This window comes from Apus apus, chromosome 7, assembly GCF_020740795.1.
Source record: "Apus apus isolate bApuApu2 chromosome 7, bApuApu2.pri.cur, whole genome shotgun sequence".
NCBI lineage: Eukaryota > Metazoa > Chordata > Aves > Apodiformes > Apodidae > Apus > Apus apus.
In genome coordinates this window covers 25,072,762-25,092,974 of record NC_067288.1, presented here as the reverse complement: position 1 = coordinate 25,092,974, position 20,213 = coordinate 25,072,762, and the positions used below count along the sequence as shown (strand labels likewise).

The 20,213-nt window shown below is 44.6% G+C and overlaps 1 protein-coding gene and 2 long non-coding RNA genes across 5 annotated transcripts in view; 2 read left to right on the top strand and 1 right to left on the bottom strand.

The window, feature by feature from the left end:
- Positions 1 to 141: 141 nt before the first annotated feature.
- Positions 142 to 2,896, top strand: LOC127387274 (uncharacterized). Of its 2 annotated transcripts, none has more exons than XR_007890080.1 (2): positions 142 to 742; positions 1,582 to 2,896. It is a non-coding gene; the product is annotated as an uncharacterized LOC127387274 (long non-coding RNA). The 2 variants fall into 2 exon arrangements; XR_007890081.1 differs by having other exon boundaries at positions 142 to 839.
- On the bottom strand, positions 2,886 to 3,969 carry LOC127387273 (uncharacterized). Its single transcript, XR_007890079.1, has 2 exons — positions 3,214 to 3,969; positions 2,886 to 3,124 (listed from the first exon to the last, which is right to left on the bottom strand). It is a non-coding gene; the product is annotated as an uncharacterized LOC127387273 (long non-coding RNA).
- A 90-nt stretch (positions 3,970 to 4,059) lies between these two features.
- The window catches only part of FAF1 (Fas associated factor 1), a 164,238-nt gene continuing 148,084 nt past the window's right edge, over positions 4,060 to 20,213 (top strand). For both annotated transcript variants that reach the window (XM_051625410.1, XM_051625409.1), the window contains exon 1: positions 4,060 to 4,371. In XM_051625410.1, coding sequence (XP_051481370.1) covers positions 4,327 to 4,371 — 45 coding nt within the window. In that variant the 5' untranslated portion in view covers positions 4,060 to 4,326. The remainder of the gene's footprint in view (positions 4,372 to 20,213) is intronic.

Genomic DNA, 20,213 nt, shown 5'->3' with positions numbered 1-20,213 from the left:
CTTGCCGAGCAGCCCGGGCACGGCTCTGCCCCGCCACAGCCGTAACAGCCCGGGTGCTTTCAGGAGGAGCGCTGCTGAGGCCTAGGGGAGCTGGGAGGGGGGGGATAGGGGGAGGGGAAAGAAATGAAAGGAAAAGGAGGTTTTAGCATCGGGAGCCGCCGCGCCCCTGCGGGAGGACCGGGGGTTCGGGGGGGGGGTCCCGGGGGCCGCCTCCCGCCGCAGCTCAGCCCGGTGCTGCTCCCGGGCAGCCGCCGTGCACGGTGCTGGGGCGGGCTCCACCTGCCCGCCGGGGCAGCGGACCCGATCCCGGACCCGATCCCGGACCCGATCCCTCTCCTGGCCCCGCCGCCCTCCCTCCGGCACCCCGCGGGGCTGCGGCTTCGGGGTCCAGCCCGGCAGCGAGGCGGGCTCCTCTGGCTGAGGACAAGGTCAAGGATGAAGGGTCAATGTCAAGTTGTCTGAACGGTGGAAGGCGACGGGGCCATGGCAGCAGCCCCCGGTTCCCGCCTTTCTGCTGCCCTTGGCTGATTCGAAAGTGCCATTTTGAGGGGGAAAGGCACCCTGCCACCGAGGGGACGTGAGGGCTTCGCTGCTCCTTCAAAGGGCGAAGAAGGGAGGACGGTGCAGTGCGGGGACTTCACTGCCCTTCTGCCCAGCTGCCATTCATGTCTCTAAGCTGCTCTGACGGCCGGATTGCTCTAAGTTTGCGGGCTGAACTCTGCCGAGGCGAGCCCTGCCAGAGGTAAGGTGCAACGTGACGGCTCCCCGGGAGGCACACGTAGCCTACCGGTCGCAGAGGCAATCCGCTCGGCTGGTTTCTGCGTGGACGCTACGCGAAGGTGAATTTGAATGTAAACACGCGTGAGGCAGCTCGGGGAGGTGCGTTAGAGAGGGAACCTGGCCGGCAGCAGCACCGGCTTCTCCAGCACTGCCCTGCGGAGAAACCCGCCGCTGGCAGCGGGCAGGGGCACCGCGCCCTGAGGGGCAACCAGCCCCAGCGGGGGCTGAGCCGGCATCGCAGGGGGGGACCCGCAACCCGGGCAGCTGAGGGAGTCAGGGACTCTGCCGCTCCTTGGAACTTCTTGCTTCGCTATTACGTTTTCCTGTGCCGATCCCTCGCCCCCCCCCCTCGGTTGTGAAAATGCAAAGGGAACGAACCGCCTGCACAGGGAGCAGGGAAAGCGGCTTCGCCAGCTGAGCCCCGCTCCACCTCCCACCGGGGAGGGGGGAAAAGGCGCATTTTTAAGGCCCGCGTTATGATCATTCTCAGCCCGAAGTGACAGTGCTAACACTTTTGTAAACAAAAATGCGAAGTTAACCTCAAAGTTAACTCTAGAAGTGTGTGTATATAAATAACATCCACGTATTCAGCTGTGCTTGCTTTTCTGAGTAAGGAAAGAGTTTATATGCAAAACTTCGAACATTCAGGCAGACAGCTTATAAATTACTTATTTTGTGACAGACCAGTGCCAAAAATCCACAGGCTTTGGTGCTGTTACCTGTTGCTTATTTACTGCAGAACTAGATCTGCAAGTCTTACAACAGCCCCCCACTATTGTTTTGTTTTGTTTTGTTTTACAGTTCAGGATAAAACCCCCCATCCTCTGTTAATCCCAGCATGTAACAAAATAATTAAGTAAAGTGTAGCTGGGGTGCTGCAGGCCTCCTGCAAGTCAAGCTGCCCGGCCAGAAAATGCCATTGACCCCTCTTGACTGCCAAAAATCTTTGCAGAAATCAGCACTGTCAATCCCGATCGTTTCCTCTCAAGGATGATAAAGATACTCCTCCTAAACCAGAAAAAAGTTGCCCCAATCATCTGAGAAATCAGCAGCCGAATCACCTTCTGAAGGGAGATATTATCACCGGGCATTGCAAGGAGTGAAATAAAAAGAGTGTCACCTCAGCCCCCTAATTTGGGTGACGCTCTTTGGAGGAAAAAAAAACAAGTGAGGGGTTGTCAGGAGAGCAGGAACTTTCGCTGTGACTTGGACGTGAACTTCCTGCTGTGTGGGGCACGTGCAACCGCTCACCTTTTCTCCACGTTCTGGATCAAATCCTTCCTGCTTTGATCTAATATAGATATCATTATTCAAAATATGACTGTAATAGACGTGAACGCCGTCTTGACAACATACCTATAGCTTCAATTCGTGCCAGGAATTAATTGGCTTCGATCCAATTGCTAAAACTCGCTTTTCAGCCTTTATTATACTTACTCTCTAGTAATGTGTGGGTGGATTTGTTTGTAATTTAGCACAGGCTGTCCCTGGCATTGCACCATACCTCGTACCCAGCACAGAACTGTAACACTGTAAAAAAAAAAAAAACAAACAACAACAAAAAGAAACAAAAAAGGCAGGTGTGAAGGTAATTACTTCATCATCCCTTCGGTCGGTGGTGGGGAGCTCGAATTGTTCAGCTAACGTCAGCGGGCAATAAAAACCTCCTGGGAAACCCTGCCAACACAAACTAGAGCGAAAAACCGGTAAAATATAAAATCCAGCTTCTCTGACTCCCTGGCTTTGAGTCTTCAGTGGAGTTCCAGGGTGACCTCAACTCGCCTAGAGACCCCGAACGACCCCGCCGCCAGACGCCCGCGCTCCGCGGCAGCCTCCGCCAACAGGCTCGAAGCAATTCTCCGGAGTCTTTTTTCCTGGGAACAGGGACTTTCCTAAAGGTGCAAGTTAACTCTTTCTTAGCCCCCCCGCCCGCCCGCCCGCTGCATTTGTCCCCTGTCCCCTCCGAAGGGCGGTCGCGCTGTGCCCACCCCCGCAGCCCCCCCGGTGCCAGCCCGGCTGCCGCGGCAGGGAGCGGGAGGCTCCGGGCTCCCAGGAACTCCTCTGTTACCCTCACGGACGGGAAAGAAAAACAATAAAGGACTGCGTTTCCTAAAAACGGCAAAGTAACTTTTATTCAAAGATGCAACCGTGTAGCTTTATTAGCTTTTTCGCTAGCAGGAGACGTGCTTGATGTATCTGTGGCCTTAGGGAGCCGCGACGCCCCTGCAAAGATCTCAGCACAATCATGTTGGACTAATTAGCTAATTGGTGGCCGAGTGCGGGTTTGTGTTTAACGTCACTGCTAAGGGGGTAGGTGAACGGCATCAGGTTGTAGGAGGCAGACCTAAAAAGCGTTAATTACAGCTCAATTTGCATTACTTACCCCTTCCTCCTCCAGATTTAACTGTGGTATATAATGCGACTGCATCTTACAGGGCTGGAGGTTCAGCTGGAGTGAGGGCTGCTGGGTGGATCAAGGTCTGTTGGCTCAGAAACCTAAGCAAGATGCTTCTCCTCCTTTTGAGAGAAGTACGAAGGTGGGAAAAGTCGCCGTTTGACGGAGCCTCCCCCCCCGGCCGGGGAGGCCGGGGTCACGCAAAGAGCACAAAGTCACCGGCTGTCAGAGCAGAGAGGGCTGTGCCACCGCGTTTGTCCAGCTGCTGCCACCGCGCTCCCGCCCGCCCTCCTGTCACGGCGGATGCTCCGCTGCCGGGCGAGGGTCTCAGCCGCCCCCCGGCTGCAGCTGCCCTTCTTCCTTCCCGCCCAGACGGCAGGCCTGGCCCGGGCTGGCCGCGGCCCGGGCTCCGCCGCCCCGTTAGGCCGCAGCCAGCGGCGTTAAACCGGCCGGGCACGGGGAGGGGGGCACCCCCGGGGCAGTGCCACCCGCCCGCTGCGAGGCCGAGCCGGGGCCGCAGCCCTCGCCTCCCGGAGCCCGAGGCGCTGGGTCCCGGCAGGAGAGGCCTACGCGCGGGCCGCGGGCTCCTCCAGCCGCTCGCCCGGACCGGCCACCCGTGGCGCCATGACCGGGTGCGGGCACCGGCGGGGGCTCCTGGCGAGCCCCCCGCCCTGCCGTGCCCTGCCGTGCCGTGCCCGCCGGCGGGGCCGGGGCCGGGGCCGCTCCCGGGCCGGGGCGGGCGATGGGGCCGAGCGGCCGCGACCCGCCCCCCCCCCCCGCCCCCCCCGGGCTGTGCCGGCGCTTGACAGGAGGCTGGTCACGTGCCGGCCGCAAAGCGCCTCTTTGCGACCTCCATGACAGGCAAAGTGTGCGACAGGCGCCGCGGCAGGAGGGGGCGGCGCTGCCTGCGCCTCCCGGGCCAGCGGCTGAGGCAGCTCCGGCCCCGCGCCCGGCCCGGCCCGGCCCCGCGCCCCTCGGGCCCCCCCGCCCCCCGCCCCGGCCGCCGCGGAGCCGCCAGCTGAAGGAGGCCGGCGGAGCCCGAGCGGAACCCGGCGCCTCGATGAGCTCCTGAGCTCCCGCCCTGCCCCGTCCTCGCCGGCAGCAGCTCCAGGTGCGCGGGCCGGAGCGGAGCCGGGACGCGGCTGGCCGCGATGGCGTCCAACATGGACCGAGAAATGATACTGGCTGATTTCCAGGTAAATTCCAAGCTGCCGCCACACAGCTGTGGCCTCCCGCTGCTTTCCTCTTTCTCCTCCTTGCTGTGCTGCTTGTGCTTTGTGGGGGGCTCCGGGGGGTGGGTGTGAAGCCCACCCTCCAGACCCTCCGCCCTTGCTTTCCTTTTTGTTTGTTCTGTTTGGGTTTTTTCTTTGTCAGACATGGGGAGCGTGTGCTCTTCTCTTAAGGTGCGTGAGCAAAATGTCTTCTTTAACTTAAGAGATTTTCAGTTCTAATTACAAAAACAAAAAAGGCAGCTTTTTCATCCACTTTGTTTGCTCCAACTCTGCAACCACGCAGGCCCCGGGACAGCTCTGTGCCAGCTTACTTGGAAGAGGCCAGGGAGGATGCAAACCTCGTCACTCCTCATGATTTGTCACCGTGTTTGTAATGAATCACTTGCTGGTGCTACAGATTAACGCTGAACAAAGGTGTTTCCATTATAACATCATCGCTAACTTCATGGTTGCTTCAGCCTATGACTGTTGTAAGAGTGGTAAAACTCTTCCCACCCCATTCCAAACAACAGCGTGTTTGTGTAGAAAGGAAGAATATACCCTTAGAAGTTTGTTACCTTCCCTCCTCCCAACAAAAGGGTTATAATGTAACTTTAAATTCTTAAATTGCATTCTCAGAATGATGTCTTTCTCTGGATAAAAGTGATTAGCAGCATGTGTTCAGGAGCCTGGTTAATCTGTGCAGTATGTTGCTTCTTTTTATATTGTTTTTTCTAAGAACAAGTAAGCAAACAAGTAGCTATACACCTGCATTTGAATGAAGTGGTGAGGAGAGCTCAGAGCTTAGAAGGGTGTCAGGCTCTGTTTGAATACATATTTTTAATATTTGCTTTTCAGCCTTGTTTTTTCAAAATCTTTGTCTCTGCAGTGGTTTTTATGTGGATAGGCTCCTGGGTATTCTTGGATTGAGCTGTAAAACTGCTGTCTGCCTACAGCTTCTTAAAAGACTTTCCCAGTTGCAAGCTGTGAGACAATTTTTGAAAAGTAGTTAACTCTGTGTATGTTTAACAAGAGTGTTTCTTTGGAATTGCATGTAGGGTGACTGTAGTGTGTATTATGTAATTTCTCACAGTACTCAAGAGGTATCTGATATCTCGCTGATGTAACATCTGGAGTTCCCAGTTGATAACAGGGAAGTGTTTTTCCCTGTCTGTCCCTGAGCATCTTACAGCTGTGTTTATTAAACTGTTTAACAAATGTTCTATACTGAACCTTTCTTTGCTTGTGCTTGGAGATACTTTTGTCTGTATGGAGTGAAGTCTCAACTTTTAGGCTGGAGTTTCATAATGCAGTTCTTCCAGTAACAGTGCACTGTGTAGCAGGAAACTGGGACCCCAGTTCTGCCCTCATACAAGTGGGAGAGAGACTCTTATGGTGTCTCACATTATTAGCAGGTTTAAATTCAGGAATCTCAGCCAATGATTAAGTTAGTGTCTGGTGAACAAAGCTGTTTGTTTTTTTAATGGGGTTTTTAATCTATATCTGCTCTCCAAGTTTTTAGTGTCAATGCTATTTTGCATTTCTCCGGTATTTTTCTGCTTGTGTTTTGAAACCAATTAATAAAGGTATAAGAAGAACTGCAGTGTTTGGTACCTTGAAGACAAGTAAGTATTATTGCAAACTTGCAGATGATCTGTGGAGTCACAGAAACCAGCTGTACATCAAGGATGACATAATGTGTCTGAATCTAGGAAATACTTTTCATGTAACAGTGCTTATTTAAAAATACACCACATTTTTTTTCGTCTTGCATTTCAACAGGCAGCTTTGTTTTTCCTGTTTCATTATCTCTTTCTTTTTTTAACGATCTCAAGCTTCTACCTCATTCTGAAACTCTGAACCATCAGTTGTCAGGCTGTTAAAGCTTCAGATTAGTAAGGGACAATGTCAATCGTTATTAGGCCTCATATCTTTAGGCTGTTACAAAAAGTTAAAGGATTTTGGATACTTTGAATACTTGGTGGAATTTACGACTCATTCACTAAGAATTAAAAATGGAAAATAAAACATGTGCAAAGCAAATCTGCATGGTTTTTCCTTCTATATTTTCTGTACCTTTGAATTAATAAATATGTTTCTCAGAGTTCTGCTGCCATCTTCTATTTTTGTGTGAGGTACCTCGTTGAAGAATGTTGTGCACACTGGAAACTTTAAAAGCAATTCTTTCTAGTTTTGTTCAGCCAATCTTTGCTGAATTAAACTGGGAGGGAAACTTCCATCACTGTTTCACGCTTGCCTTTCCCAAGTTACTTTTAAGAGGGATAGACCAGTGGTCTTTGAACTTTTAAAACTCGAAAGGGTTTTCCCTCCCCATAAAAATTTTTCAATGAAGTCATAATTATACTGATGCTTGATGCTTTTGTGAAGCTTTCATGGACTTACTTTGTATCTTTCAAAGCCATGGGGAATTCTGCCATCGATGTAAATTAGAGCAGGACCTTGTATTGCATTTGGTTTCACCTTTTAGCTCTAATGTAGCAAGTTACTTCTGCACCCTGAGGTACAAAAGAGAAACACTTTAAAAAATATTTTGGCTATATCCATATGTATACATACAAACATTGAATAATTTTAGAAAATGTTTTAACTATGGAGCAAAACACAGTAAGTGATCAAGTGTTTTTTCTTAATGTCTCAAAACAATTTTAGCCTGTTCTCTGTGGTTTATAATTATTTTCTTTCCCTTTTCTTTCTGAATGAGGTACAGTATGCTACCCAGGGAGTACAGAGTATGTGTTCATGCATGTGGGCTGTATAAGCAACCTAACTTTTCTTAGGAGAGATTATGCAGAAGCTTAGCTTTGTACATCCACGGTCTGATTGTTTTCCGTGGAAGTAGCTGAAGTAGCTGCCTTCAGCACACCAGCAAGTTTTAGCTGTTGTACTAAATGCAATTCAGAATTTCTCCACAAAGTGTCATTGGCATATAGGAAAAACTCCCCAGGAAAAAGCCAACGACTTGTGTTTGTAGCATGAATTATTTAGAAAGGTAACTGCATGTGAAGTGGTAGAAGAATAGACCTCACGTACTGGGGAAAATAAGGGCATGTAGTTTCTGCTGGATTTTGTGGAGCATCTCTGTTCTCCTGTGTGTTGTGTTTAACTGCAAACTGTTCTTCCATGGCCAGTGGCATACCCAGGTATTCACATGATACAAATATATTCATGTTCTGTTTGTGGTTTGATGTCTGGTCCACTTTTCATTATAAAGAAAAGTGCCTTTTTTTTTTTCCCTTTTTCAATTATAAACTTGAGTTGCACTGAACTTAGTTTAACTGGCACAGTTAAATTGTTTAGGAATGAAAAATAATCATTCAATATTGGCAGAAGTGTCAGATGTTGACATTTTTGTATGCTAGCACTTTTGTTTTTACAGCTTTGCTTGGGATGAGGACTAAAATTAGCAAGAATATATTTTTGTCATTACAAGTTATGCTCACCTATGGAACCACTTTTGTAGTTGTCCTCACATCAACAATTCTAAATGTAGAGTGGGTCTAAGGGTTGGAGTGTTGTGGGAGTTGCGAACTCCTGGTTGTCCATCTATTACAAGATTACCTGGCACATGGAGCTTCAGGAGGAAATTTTTCATAGAATTCACATTTTTCATTGACCAAATAAATAAGTAGCTCAAGGTTTGGTCTGGGTGAGAAGACTTCAGACTGGAATGGCAAAACTAAAGAATACTTTTCTTTCTTCTGTCTTCCATTGGCATTTGTGGTGAAACAAAGTTAGGTGAGGTTTTTTCTTTTTGCAGTTCTTTTTTTCCTGACCTGGGTAAGAGGTTGCTTTGGTATGATGCACACACACATAGACGTTAAAAGATCTTTTTTATGCTTCACCTTTGTATCAGTCTTTTTCATAACAACAGAGATTTGTGGGAGCAGCAAGGGGGGAATTGGGAAGGAAGAACCTTATTTTCATCAGCTACAGAAAGGTGAGAAAGCATGCCAGATTGATTGTTTTAAGTTATATAATTGACTATGACATTGATACATCAGCTTATTATTATTATTTTATTATTTTTTAATATATATTTTTAAAGATTTAGTCATAATTCACAATACTAATTTCCTTCTGGAATGGCTAAAATGAAAGAAACTGGAGAATCTTTTTCACTTGGAAGTTAACACAGTGCTGTGAAATAACTGACAAGATATATTCTTAAATATTATTATTTTTTTGTTGCTGGTGGACGTGAAGAACATCTGTTTCAGCCCTGTACAGGGTTATCTCTGTCACACACACTGTTTTCACTGTCTAACAGTCTATGTGTAGGATTGACACATGTATTCATTTTTGTGGGGGTGTTAAGGGAGCTCTGCTTTCTTCTTTATGTGTTGACATGCTGGCTCCAGTTTTCTGTCACTTTTAAGTTACTGCCAGGATGAAAGTTTGATGGTGAAAAAGGCAGGCAGATTTAGGAATAGCTTTGAGTCAGTACCGTCAGTTCTTTCCCTGAACTGTGACTTATGCTGGGGGTTAAAAAGAGTGTTTAACCATTTTCTGTAAGGATAAACCATCGACTGAGGCCTTTTGAACAAAAAGCAAAGTTGATGTCCTAATGTTAATTTCTGAAAGAAAAGGTGGTGTTTTGTCATTAAGGTATTGGAGCAGAAAGGATTGTTCTTGATCTCTTTGCAGGTGCTCTGTGAAGTGTTTGGCAATTCACTTTGGAACAAGATCCTCAAGGAAAGATAGGTGCTGAAGAGACTGCAAATCAAAGTTTAAATATTTAGAAAGTGTCCTTATTTTTTAACTTCACTCAGGCCTACATTTTCATTGGAAAGTCTCTCTAGGCACCTAAATATTGGGTTTTATATGTGTTTAGATCTGTCTGAGCTTAAAAAGCATAAAACCTCGGTCTTGCTCATACCAAACCATTTTTCTGTGTGGCCTCTCTGTGGAAAAATACAATGGGTGCTCCTAGATCACACCAGCTGGATTGAGCTGTGTAGCTCTCTCCATAGTAGTTGGAAGGAAATCCAGTACTCTATAGATTAGAAATTGGAGTTTGGGATAGACGGGTTTGTGTCTTTGTACCCTCATACTGGGTATCTTGAGGTGAAAGTATGTTCTGCCAGTTTTCTAATAGTTGGGTGCCCAGATGCTCAGCTCTGCTTCACCTGACTTTTTTTGGTGGATATAGGTTGCTATATCCTTACCTAAATTTTGAAATATTAAACAAGCTGTTTTTCAATGTGAAAATGAGGACTTTAGGGTGTTGAATTTCATACCTATGAGGTATCTTAATTTTAATTTTTATTAGAATTCCTTTTAATCCTTGTTGCTTTTTATCACGTTATAACTTTGTGCATTACACAGTCAGTTACAGCATTGGAACTGGTCATTGGACCTCTTGGTTTGCAACACAATTGGTTTTGTTTGCTGTGAATGGCCTTAGGGTCAAGAGACAAGATGAATGCATACTTAATGTGTTTTAGTTTGGTGATTTTTAATTGTAGTTGTCTGGTACTGAGACTGTTGCTTCTATTCATTTGTTCTTTGTGTGTTTCCTGAAGAATCAACAGTTTAATTTCTTTAGATACTTTCAGACTGAGCTGTAATCCCGAAGCTCATGTTCATCAGAACAAAGCTAATTTCATTTACTAGTCACCTTTCTGGCCTTTAAACTGAAGGTGAAATAGATTCCAGTGTCACAAATAAGAAACTGGAATAAGAGTCATGTCCATTTAGCCACTTGATAACTTGGGTGTTTCCACTCATAGATGTTCCTGGAAAACCTGGCTAATTTCTCCTATATAGGGACAAATAGTTAATTAGAAATACTATCTGAAATTTATAGAGAAGAAGGAGGACACTATGATGCGTGTGTATTACTGCCCTGCTGTAAGAACCTAAATAATTTACCACAGGAGCACCAATCCTTCTTTAGAAAGATGTTTACAGTGTTCTTTTAGTTCAATTACCTGGAAAAGACTCTTCACATCATAGTAATTGTGTCATATAGGAAAAACTCCCCAGGAAAAAGCCTCATTCGTATAGGTATTTGGGTTAGTAGGTCACTCAAATTGAGAGGTGGTAGCTGTAGGATTCTTTATCAAATGTCACAACAACTAATACTAATCCTAATATTGAAATTATCAATTATATGTACTCCCAGAAGCTAGGAAATGTGCTTCCATTGAAAGGTAACGTGAAAGTTATTTGGCACACTGAAATCTGGTTAATATTTTTTGTTAAGCAAGGATCATTTACAGTAAACACACCTACCAAGTTCAGATTTTTGTGTGAAAGGAGGTGTGGGAGAGGATGAGGATTTGAGTGACTTGCTACATGTCTTAAGGGGGCCTGAGCATCTCCCATCTTGAGAATTTGGAGCTTGCATTAGGGCTGGGAAGTCTGAAAGGGTAGAATTTCCTCCTGTATTTGGGCAGTTCTTATGCTTCAATCACCATTGCAAGCCTAGTTTTCCTGTGTTTCACTACAGAATTACAGAATTTTTGGAGTTGGAAGGGACCTTAAAGATCATTGAGCTCCAACTCCCCTGCATGGGCAGGGACACCTCCCACTGGAACAGGCTGCTCAGAGCCCCATCCAACCTCCAGGGATGGAGTCCCCACAACACCTCTGGGCAGCCTGTTCCAGTGTCTCACCACCCTTACACCGAAGAATTTGTGCCTGATCTATAACCTAAATCTCTCTTCTTTCAGCTTAAAACCATTACCCCTCGTCCTCTCACTGCAAGCCCCTGTAAGAAGACCCTCTGCAGCTTTCCTGTAGGCCCCTTCAGGTACTGGAACGCCACTATGAGGTCTCCCTGGAGCCTTCTCTTTTCCAGGCTGAACAACCCCAACTCCCTCAGCCTGTCCTCATAAGAGGTGCTCCAGGCCTTGAATCATTTTCATGGCCCTTCTCTGGACATGTTCCAATGGGTCCACATCTTTCTTGTGCTGGGGGCACCAGAGCTGGACACAGCACTCCAGGTGATGTCTCACCATGGCAGAGTAGAGGGGCAGAATCACCTCTCTTGATCTGCTGGCCACACTTCTTTTGATACAGCCCGGAATGGAGTTGGCCTTCTGGGCTGCAGGTGCACATTGGTGGCTCATGTGCAGCTTTTGATCCACTAGTACCCCCAGGTCCTTTTACACAGGATGCTCTCAAGTGTGACCTCCTCCAGCCTGTATTCATAACTTGGGTTACCTTGGCCTAGGTGCAGGACCCTGCACTTGGCTTTGTTGAACCTCATGAGGTTCACCTGGGCCCACTTATCCAGCTTGTCCAGGTCCTTCTGGATGGCATCCTGTCCCTCTGGCATATTGACTGCACCACTCAACTTGTTGTCATCAGCAAACTTGCTTAGAGTGCTCCCAATGCCACTGTCAATATTGTTAATGAAGATACTAAACAACACTAGGCCCAGCCCTGACCCCTGAGGGACACCACTTGTCCCTGTTTTCCATCTGGACATGGAGCCATTGACCACCACCCTCTGGATGCAACCATCTAGCCAGTTCCTTATCCACTGAACAGTCCACCCATCAAACCCATATCTCTCCAATTTAGCGAGAAGGATGTTGTGGGGGACTGTGTCAAAGGCCTTGCAGAAGTCCAGATAGATGACATCCACTGCTTTTTCCTGGTCGACTGATGTAGTCACTTCGTTGTAGAAAGCCACTAGGTTGGTCAGGCAGGATTTACCCCTGGTAAAGCCATGCTGGCTGTCCTGGATCACCTTCTTATCTTCTGTGTGCCTTAACATGTCTTCTAGGAGGATCTGTTTGATGATCTTCCCAGGCACAGAGGTGAGGCTGATAGGTTGGTAATTCCCAGGCTCCTTCTTTCTACCCTTTTAAAATATGGGTGTAACATGTCCTTTCTTCCAGTCACCAGGGTCTTCAGCTGGCTGCCATGACTTTTCAAGTATCATGGACAGTGGTTTGGCAAGTACATCAGCCAATTCCTTCAGGACTCTGGGATGTATCTCATCAGGTCCCATGGACTTGTATATCTTCAGGTTCCTCAGGTGTTCTTACTAGAAGAAAGAGTTAATAGCTCATTAAAGGAACTACATGACATATCTTTGACAGGATTTCATGTTTTCCAGTCATGGGATGAGTTTGTGCATCTGTGTGGCAGCCATTAGGTGAGTCCTGTCTTTAATTACTGTAAGAACTAGGATAAAAAGCCTGTGGAAGTTCTTAACATTTTACTCATTCCTCATTATTTGAATGAGAGGAAATGACATGCTTACTGGCTCGATTGGTACCTACTAATTAGGCCAGTTTTTTAGAGCTGACTAGATAATATGTAATTGTAAAAACAAACTGCTCAGAGAGGAAACCAAAGCCCTGATGCATGCATTACATGTTGTTTGGTCTATCAAAACAGTCATCTGCTGGTCCTCTATGTCTAGCTGGTTGAGCAGGTCTTTGTTCTGTGGCAATAGTTATGCTCTAAAAGGATAATTCAGTAAAGTTGAATTTCTGAAGATATGTTTTGAAACTGGAACAGAAGACGTTAGCCCTCAAGTTATTTTATGTAGGTTTCATAATTTACCTATTGCAGGAAACAATTTGTAAAGACAAGAACTCTGAAACTGAGTCACCTCTATTATTATTGTTTTCTTAAAGGTCAGGTTGTTTGTGTGAGCAAATATCAAAGGTGCCATATCAGCTCAGATCAATGATCCAGCTGGCCTAATGTCTCATCTGCAGTGGTGGCTGGCCCTTAGGAAAGAGCCAAAAGAAACGGAATGGATTTATCTCATCCTAGTTTCTGGAAGTCAGCACTTCAGGAGCTTGATGGTGGAGTTAAGATTTTGGAAATAAACTGTGTCAGCTTGAGTTAGTCTTGTGTTCTTCAACTGAATGAGTTCTTCAGAGACATCCATGCAGTTTTATGACACGAGTTTGTTCTGTAGAAGCTGTGTTCACTTTTCCCCAGTATGTCATAGATACTAATCTATATACTAATATCATCCTATATGCTTTACTCGAATTTCTGCCATTTCTTATGTTTCAGAAGTCAAATTTGTCTGAACTATAGAAATCTTGGCACCTTCTGGTTTGCAGGCCCATAAAATCCACCAAAATGTGAGGTTGATTTCGCCTTTCATTAAGGCTGATTTAAAGAGGATTCTGCTGTGAAAAAATTCTGTTTAAGTGCCTTGAAAATGATGTGGACTGTCCTCTGGTCCTGGTGGTTTGGTTTTGTGTGTCTCTTCTGACACTTTAGGATGAGAGAGTTCTCTGTAAAGAGCAGTTTTGTTATTGTTAATGTATAAAATACTGTAAGAGCAAAATGACTGTGATTCAGGCAGTCTTGGGGTTTTTAACTTCACTGAGACAAGCATGGAAACTTTGGGCTAATCCTAACTAAAGCTTTTTGTAGTTGCTGGGTAAAGGCTGTCTTCAGTCCTCAGGGAAGACAAATGGGTTTTGCAGTCCGGAGTACTAATTTGTGGGTACTGACTTTTGCTTTGGTTTTCAATTCAGTTTGAGCACTGGTCTTTGTATGTAGTCCATGTGGCTTGAACACTAGAGTTCATGTCTTGGCACAGCTCATGGGCTTCTTAGGGATGCGCCTTCATGGTATTCTGGAAGCAGAATTTTCTCCAGAGTCTTGAGAGTGTTCAAAGTCTGCTGGAAACCATTTGGAAGTGGTTAGCATGGTGCCAAGTTAGCTAGTTCTGCTGCAAAGTGGTTAGAGCTTCATGCTACCAGTTTAGACTTTGTACCCTGCCTGCTTTGTTCAGAAGGCTTGCAGTTGTCTCAGAGCATGGGCAAAGTTCACTCTTGTCTGCTTGGATACTAATAGGTAGAAATGTGTCCTGTGACCTTCAGAAATGTAATTTTTCTTTTTTCTTTTTTACCCCCCTTTCTTCCTGTAATGCTTCTGTGCTTCAGAATTTTGCTTAAGGTGGTGCTCAAATAGTCGAATGATGAAGCTTGTAAATGGTTGTGGGTGGGAGTTGAAATGCATTGGGCAAAACTTTAGCCTGACATATTTGCCAAAATCCTTTTTCCATTTCTGATACTTGTAAGTGTACTAGCTTGTTTTTGTTAAGTGAACAGCTGGTGAATCTGCTTAGTTTTTACCAGATCGTCTTCTGGGTTATGTAAAAACAGAGAAAGATTCTTATCTCTTCATATAGATGCTTGCAGCAGGTGACCTTTCAGTTTGTGTCTCAAAAAAAACACAACATCCAGGCCTATTGACTAAATGTCTGAAACAGAAAGAAGTAAAAGTTAATTTAATAACCATGGATGACTCATAAGAAGAACAGTCTCATTACAGCAGTAGGGTTGTTGCAAGGTTAGAACCATGGGGGATGCCACAGAGGGGCATGTGTGTAGCTGTTGTTGCAGTCTGTGGAGGTCATCCTGAGACAGGTGGGACTGTGGGATGAGAATGGTCAAGGTACCAAAAATCTCAGTTGTGAGTGTCTGAGTGTGCTGAATGTCTTGATAGGCCAGAGGGGAGTTACACATGGATCCTAAATCTGATGTTATGGTACTGAAGCCTTTACTTGCTTGGCTGAGCATGTTGGTTTTATCTTGACCTGTTTTTGAGGAACAAGTGTTATGATTTGCAACAGTGTATGTGTTAATTAAAAAAAAAAATTATTACTAATCTGTCACAGATGAATTAGTTCCTGGGTTTGAGTAGACCTCTAGCAGATACAGTTTGGAGCTGCCATGGGCTGTATATACTTCCATTTATTGTCTTTGATTACTGAGCAATTCTCACCATAAGGGATGGGAAAAGGAAGGGAGGTATGATGTTTCACTCTAGAAAGAGGAAACTTAGGATGGAGTTGCTCTGAGTGTTTTTGTTTTGTTTTCAGCTGTTAAGCTGTTGAGCTGGAGAATGCAGCCATCCCTGTGAGCAGGTTAGCGGCCTGTACTCAAAGAGTTTTCCATGCTCCCGGTCTCTTTCATCTTTTGATGAGTAAGTTACCCAAGGGATAGTGGATTGATTTTACAGTATTTCTTCTCAGCCAGTGTTTTTAATTTCTTTTTAAAACCTGATACGTCTTTATGGGGTAGAGTTAGCTCTAGTTGCAGTGCTGGTATCAGTGATAAAAATTTGTTACTTTCAAAAGCCAGAATTTCTGAGGGTGCTGTGTGTGCTGTTGCAGGGGATGGACATGTGTTAATGCTGGAGATCCCAAAGGGTGAAAGCTTTTCTTGTTAGGTGATCTCACCTGCTGAATCTATTGATGCCTCAACTGGGGCATGACTTTTCTTGACTGAGCAAGGTACCTGTATTTGCATGGACTGTGAATCACTGCAGGATGCTGCAGCTGAGGATGTTAACTGCAGAGTGCATGTGGAGATTAGCTAGGCACAAAGCGAGATTTATTTTTTCCTAGCTGACTCTTACAGGAGAGGGTGGTGCATGGTGTAACTCACAACCATCTGTCTGCTTGGTTTTAATGGGCCTGAACCTGTTGTGTAAAATGTTCAAGGCTGAAGCCTTGTTTGGATTACCTTAGAGATGGTCTCTCTGTGGAGAAAATACAGCTACTGTTTGTAGTCAAAGGAAATACAGAGTTGTTCAACAAAAACATTGTGAGAGGCAGACTTCTAAGTCCTCTGCATCCAACTCTAGTGGCTGTTGAGCTGAATTCTGGACACTTTTGACTGGTGCATTTTGTCTTGGAGAGGAGGGGAATGGTGCCACAGGTGAGATCAACTCTGCCTTGCTGCCAAATAGCATTTGCTCCCAGCTTCAGTGCAACAATTGCCACCCACTGTCTGTTGGGGCAACAGTGGCCTGACTCTGAATTTGAGTCAGCAACAGCTGTTTGTTGCTTTCCCAGCTTTTGCAGAAGTAACAGCCCAGCTCTCTGTGTTAGGAGCTGCAGTTGTCCCTTCCAGCTTCGCTGGGTAACAACTGCCTGGATCTCTGCAGCAGGTGCTGGAGGAGCATTTTCAACAGCAGCTGCTGCCAGATGGGGAAGTCAGCTGCTTTCCTGTGATGTGGAGGTAGGCTAAAGTCTGTGCTGTTGAGGTGGAGGATCACAGAGGGTCTCAAAACCCACATCCAGCTGTTAAGGCTGCCAGAGTCAGACCACCCTGCAAGGGATTTAGAAGAGCTAGTCTGACATCCTGCATGATAGCTTTGTGGAAGCAGCTCTTAGGTTTGTCTTGAATGCCTTGAAGCCTGTCTGGCCTCTGACTTTTCTCCTACTGAATTGTTTCCTTAGTGGCTACTTTGCCTTTTTTGTATTGCAGTGATTAAGGTCACTGCGTCAGTTAAATTGAACCCCTAAGGGTTAGCTGTGAATCTTTACCAAGGGTAAGCTCTCCATCCCAAAGGTGGTGGTTAATGTGCTAAGCTACCTGAAAAAAACGAAATTTTATTTGTATGCAAGTCTAAATCTACCTGGTGGAAACACTTACCTGGCCTGGAAAAGCAGGATGCTAAGGAAGTTGTTTTAACATTCAATGGCTTTATCTTCAGAATCTGATTTTATGCATTCAGTGCAAAGAAACAGTTTTCTCATCTTCACAGTCATTTTCCTCTTGTGTGGTCTGAAAAAAACACAGAGGAGACTGCACAGTTGCTGGAGCTGCTGTGAAGGGCAAAAATGCTCTCCCAGATTTAGAGGCAATGCAGAGAGGAGAAGAAACTTGTTTTACCTTTTCATCCCCTTTGTCCTTCAAAAAACCCCATTGGTTTCTTTTTGATGTGTAGAGGTTTTCAAATCAGTGAACCTTGAGAGTTTTACCTTTACTGTGGTGATGTGTTTCTTTCAGTTTGGTGACTTAGAGGATGTGCTGGTTGTTGACTGAATCAACAGTTTCTAGTATTCTGGTAGGAATTTTTTTCTAAAATATTTAATGCCTTTTATTATGTAGGTCACTCATGAAAATAAAGCTGAATAAAATCTGTGAATGAATTTTTTTTCCCTCCTCAACTAGTATCACTCATGACTCTTTGCATGTTTGGAGCTCATCTACTTGGCTATATTTTGAAGGTTTTTTCCTTCTGCTTCTGTTAAAATTTAACATGTTTTGTTTTCTAGTAAATAATAGTTTTTGTCTCTTGGGTAGAATGAAAGACAGAAATGAGAAAACAATTTGTAAGTATTGTATATAAGTAAACCCTGTGAATTTTAGTCTGGTTTCCTAAAAAAAAAACCCACCAGACATAGAGGCTTATGGTGCCCTGGTGCCCCCACAAATAACTTTTGAACCCCATGACTCATACCTATTAAAATATTCCAAATTTCATTAAAATACATCCAGGTACCATGGAAAGAAGTCTGTGGAAAGAAGCCCTTATAAATATTACAGCCATAGGAAAAACTTAAATCAGCCCTTGCAATTAGGGATGAGAGACAAACCCATGAGGAAGCAGACGTGGTTAGTTTTGTTGCTCACAGAACCTGCTGGTTTCAGTGTGTGTTTCCCTACAAAAAACAAAGGCCGAAGCAGTCCAGGTTGTTCTGGGATTCATCAGCTGCTCCAGGACATCACGCTTGCCAGCAAGAGATGGCTACCTATCCTGTGTACTTATTAGGGAAAATTCAAAAGATGCAAACTAGATTATTTTATTGAATTCATCTTGCATGGTATGATGCAGTTAAAAGGAAACAAACCTTTACTTTTATTTCATTTTTGCCTTGCTGGCAAGGGGTTTGTATATGGCAGTGTGTGGTGTCTGAATCAATTATCCTTCTTCATGGTGAAATATTATTCTGAAAAACATGAGTATGCTGCAGCTGTGTCATTATATGGTTACCTTGATAAGTAGCACTCATCTTTTCTTGTTGTCATTCAGGAATGTTTGGTTTCTGTTTCATTGACAACTAGCAAAAATAGCCCATCTGGAAAGTGAAATTTTAGTTTTAGAACTCCTCAAGATGAAATGTTAAAGTCACTAAAAATGGCCCAAGGGTTTTCAGCAAATCTGCTTTCTTTGGCTTTTAAGTATTCTGAAGTTTTAAGAAGTCTTTAGTTTCTCTTTACACTGGTCTGTTCCTGCTGCCCTGATGACTCTTCATTGCTAACAGGGGAAGACCAGGGTTCTATTTCGGATTGTAAATGACCAACAAGATGGTTTAAAAAGGATGTAGCCATACAAGTGCATACAAATTGCTGAATTACTCTGCTTCTGCTGTGATGAGCTGACTTCTTTTGCTGTGTAAACAGGGTAAGGTAATTTTTTTAAGGTTAGCTCAAAATTAAGGAATGCCAAACTGAGCTGAACTGATTTGCAGATCAGGTGAGCTGCATGGAAGAGGAGGCAAGTAAAACTGGTATTTGATCCCTGAATTCTAGGTACCCTTCCCTCAACTTTACCTGCACAGCCCAGGATTGAAAAGAAGTCATTGTTGGCCAGGCTTTTATTGTGATTAGCACACAACTTAGATCATGCAGAGTTTGCTGGGCTGATAAATGAGAAATAGTAACTCTGTCTGTGATGACCAGATTTTTGAAGTGCATTTCACTTAACTGAACCTCAGACTGTCACTTCTGCAAATCTTTATTTGCAGCAGAGCTGTTGACATCAATTTCAGTGGCAGATTTATGGGAGGCTGAACCCTCCTGTGATTTCAGAAACAACAAGCTCAAGCTCTGCCCTCCTCAAACTTACCTAGCATAAATGTATAACCTTCCCATTTGCTAGGGAATGTATCCAAGTGTTGTCTCGTTTTAACATCAGAAGTAACTGGGAGAAGCAGTGGAAAAGAAAAAATGATGCTTCTGAAGAGCAAAACTATTATAAAAATGTTTTTAGCACTCCAGATGCAAAGTGGGTGAAATTCAGTATCAATGAAACATGCTATGAGCAGTGGAAGAAGTTCTGTCTGGTTTCAGAGAGAATCAATCTGGCCATGGGAGCTTTGTGGATCAGTAGAAACTACTGCCACTCCTCTGCAGGCAAAAAACCCCCAGATCTCTGAAATGTCTTCTTGCGATCCTTGCAGCCCTGCAGACTGGTCCCTTTTGTGTAAACATACTGCGTGTAGTGCTTCGTAAGTGTGAAATCCTTCAGTGTTGAATTTGGGAGGAGAGAATTGGCCTTGACTGTATCTGTGATTTCTGTTCTACTTTTTATTTCTTACATTTGTTGTTGTAAATTGGGAGAAAAGTCAGAGCATGATGAACGTATGACTTGATTGGTTTTTATATCTTGGGAGAAAAAAGTGTTTGCTTCCGTGCTAGCCCCCTTTTTCTCATCACATAAGTGAAAAAAAGTATATATATCTTTGGAATCAGGAAAAAAGATCTGTTTGCTACTGTTTAATTTGGTATTAATAGCATTAAAAGGCTGTATTTTTTAAAACAGTTTTATATGAACTTTATATAAACTTCTTTTTATATAACTGTGTGGTGGAGCAGAAGGAACATGATCATGTTTCAGATCTTTAAAAAGTCTGAACTCATCTTGTGTGCTTGAATACAGAGCATAGCTTTGATTAGGATGAAAGATAAATTTCAGAAAGAAACGGAACTGTTTCCATTTTTCACCCTCTGAAATATGTCTGCTATGCTTCAGTGTTGAATGGCAGCAAATATGTGGCAGAATGAACAGCAATGCTCTGCCTGCTGAAGTTGGGCAGTTGGAAGGGCAAGGGGATCAAAAAAAGAAAGCAGGATGCTGGATCAAGGCTTTTGCTGAGCAGAGGTGCTCCCTTGTGTTTAGGATTATGCTCAATTTACAGTACCATTTTGTGGGATGTTATTACTGCTTTAAAAATGCTATTATATTAGGTTTCTTGAACTAGGTGAAGCCAGAGATAAGGGCTAGAACAACATGCAAGTGTTTTATCCAAAAGGAAAACATAGTAAATGTTTCATTATACAGTCTTAATTTTTAAATAG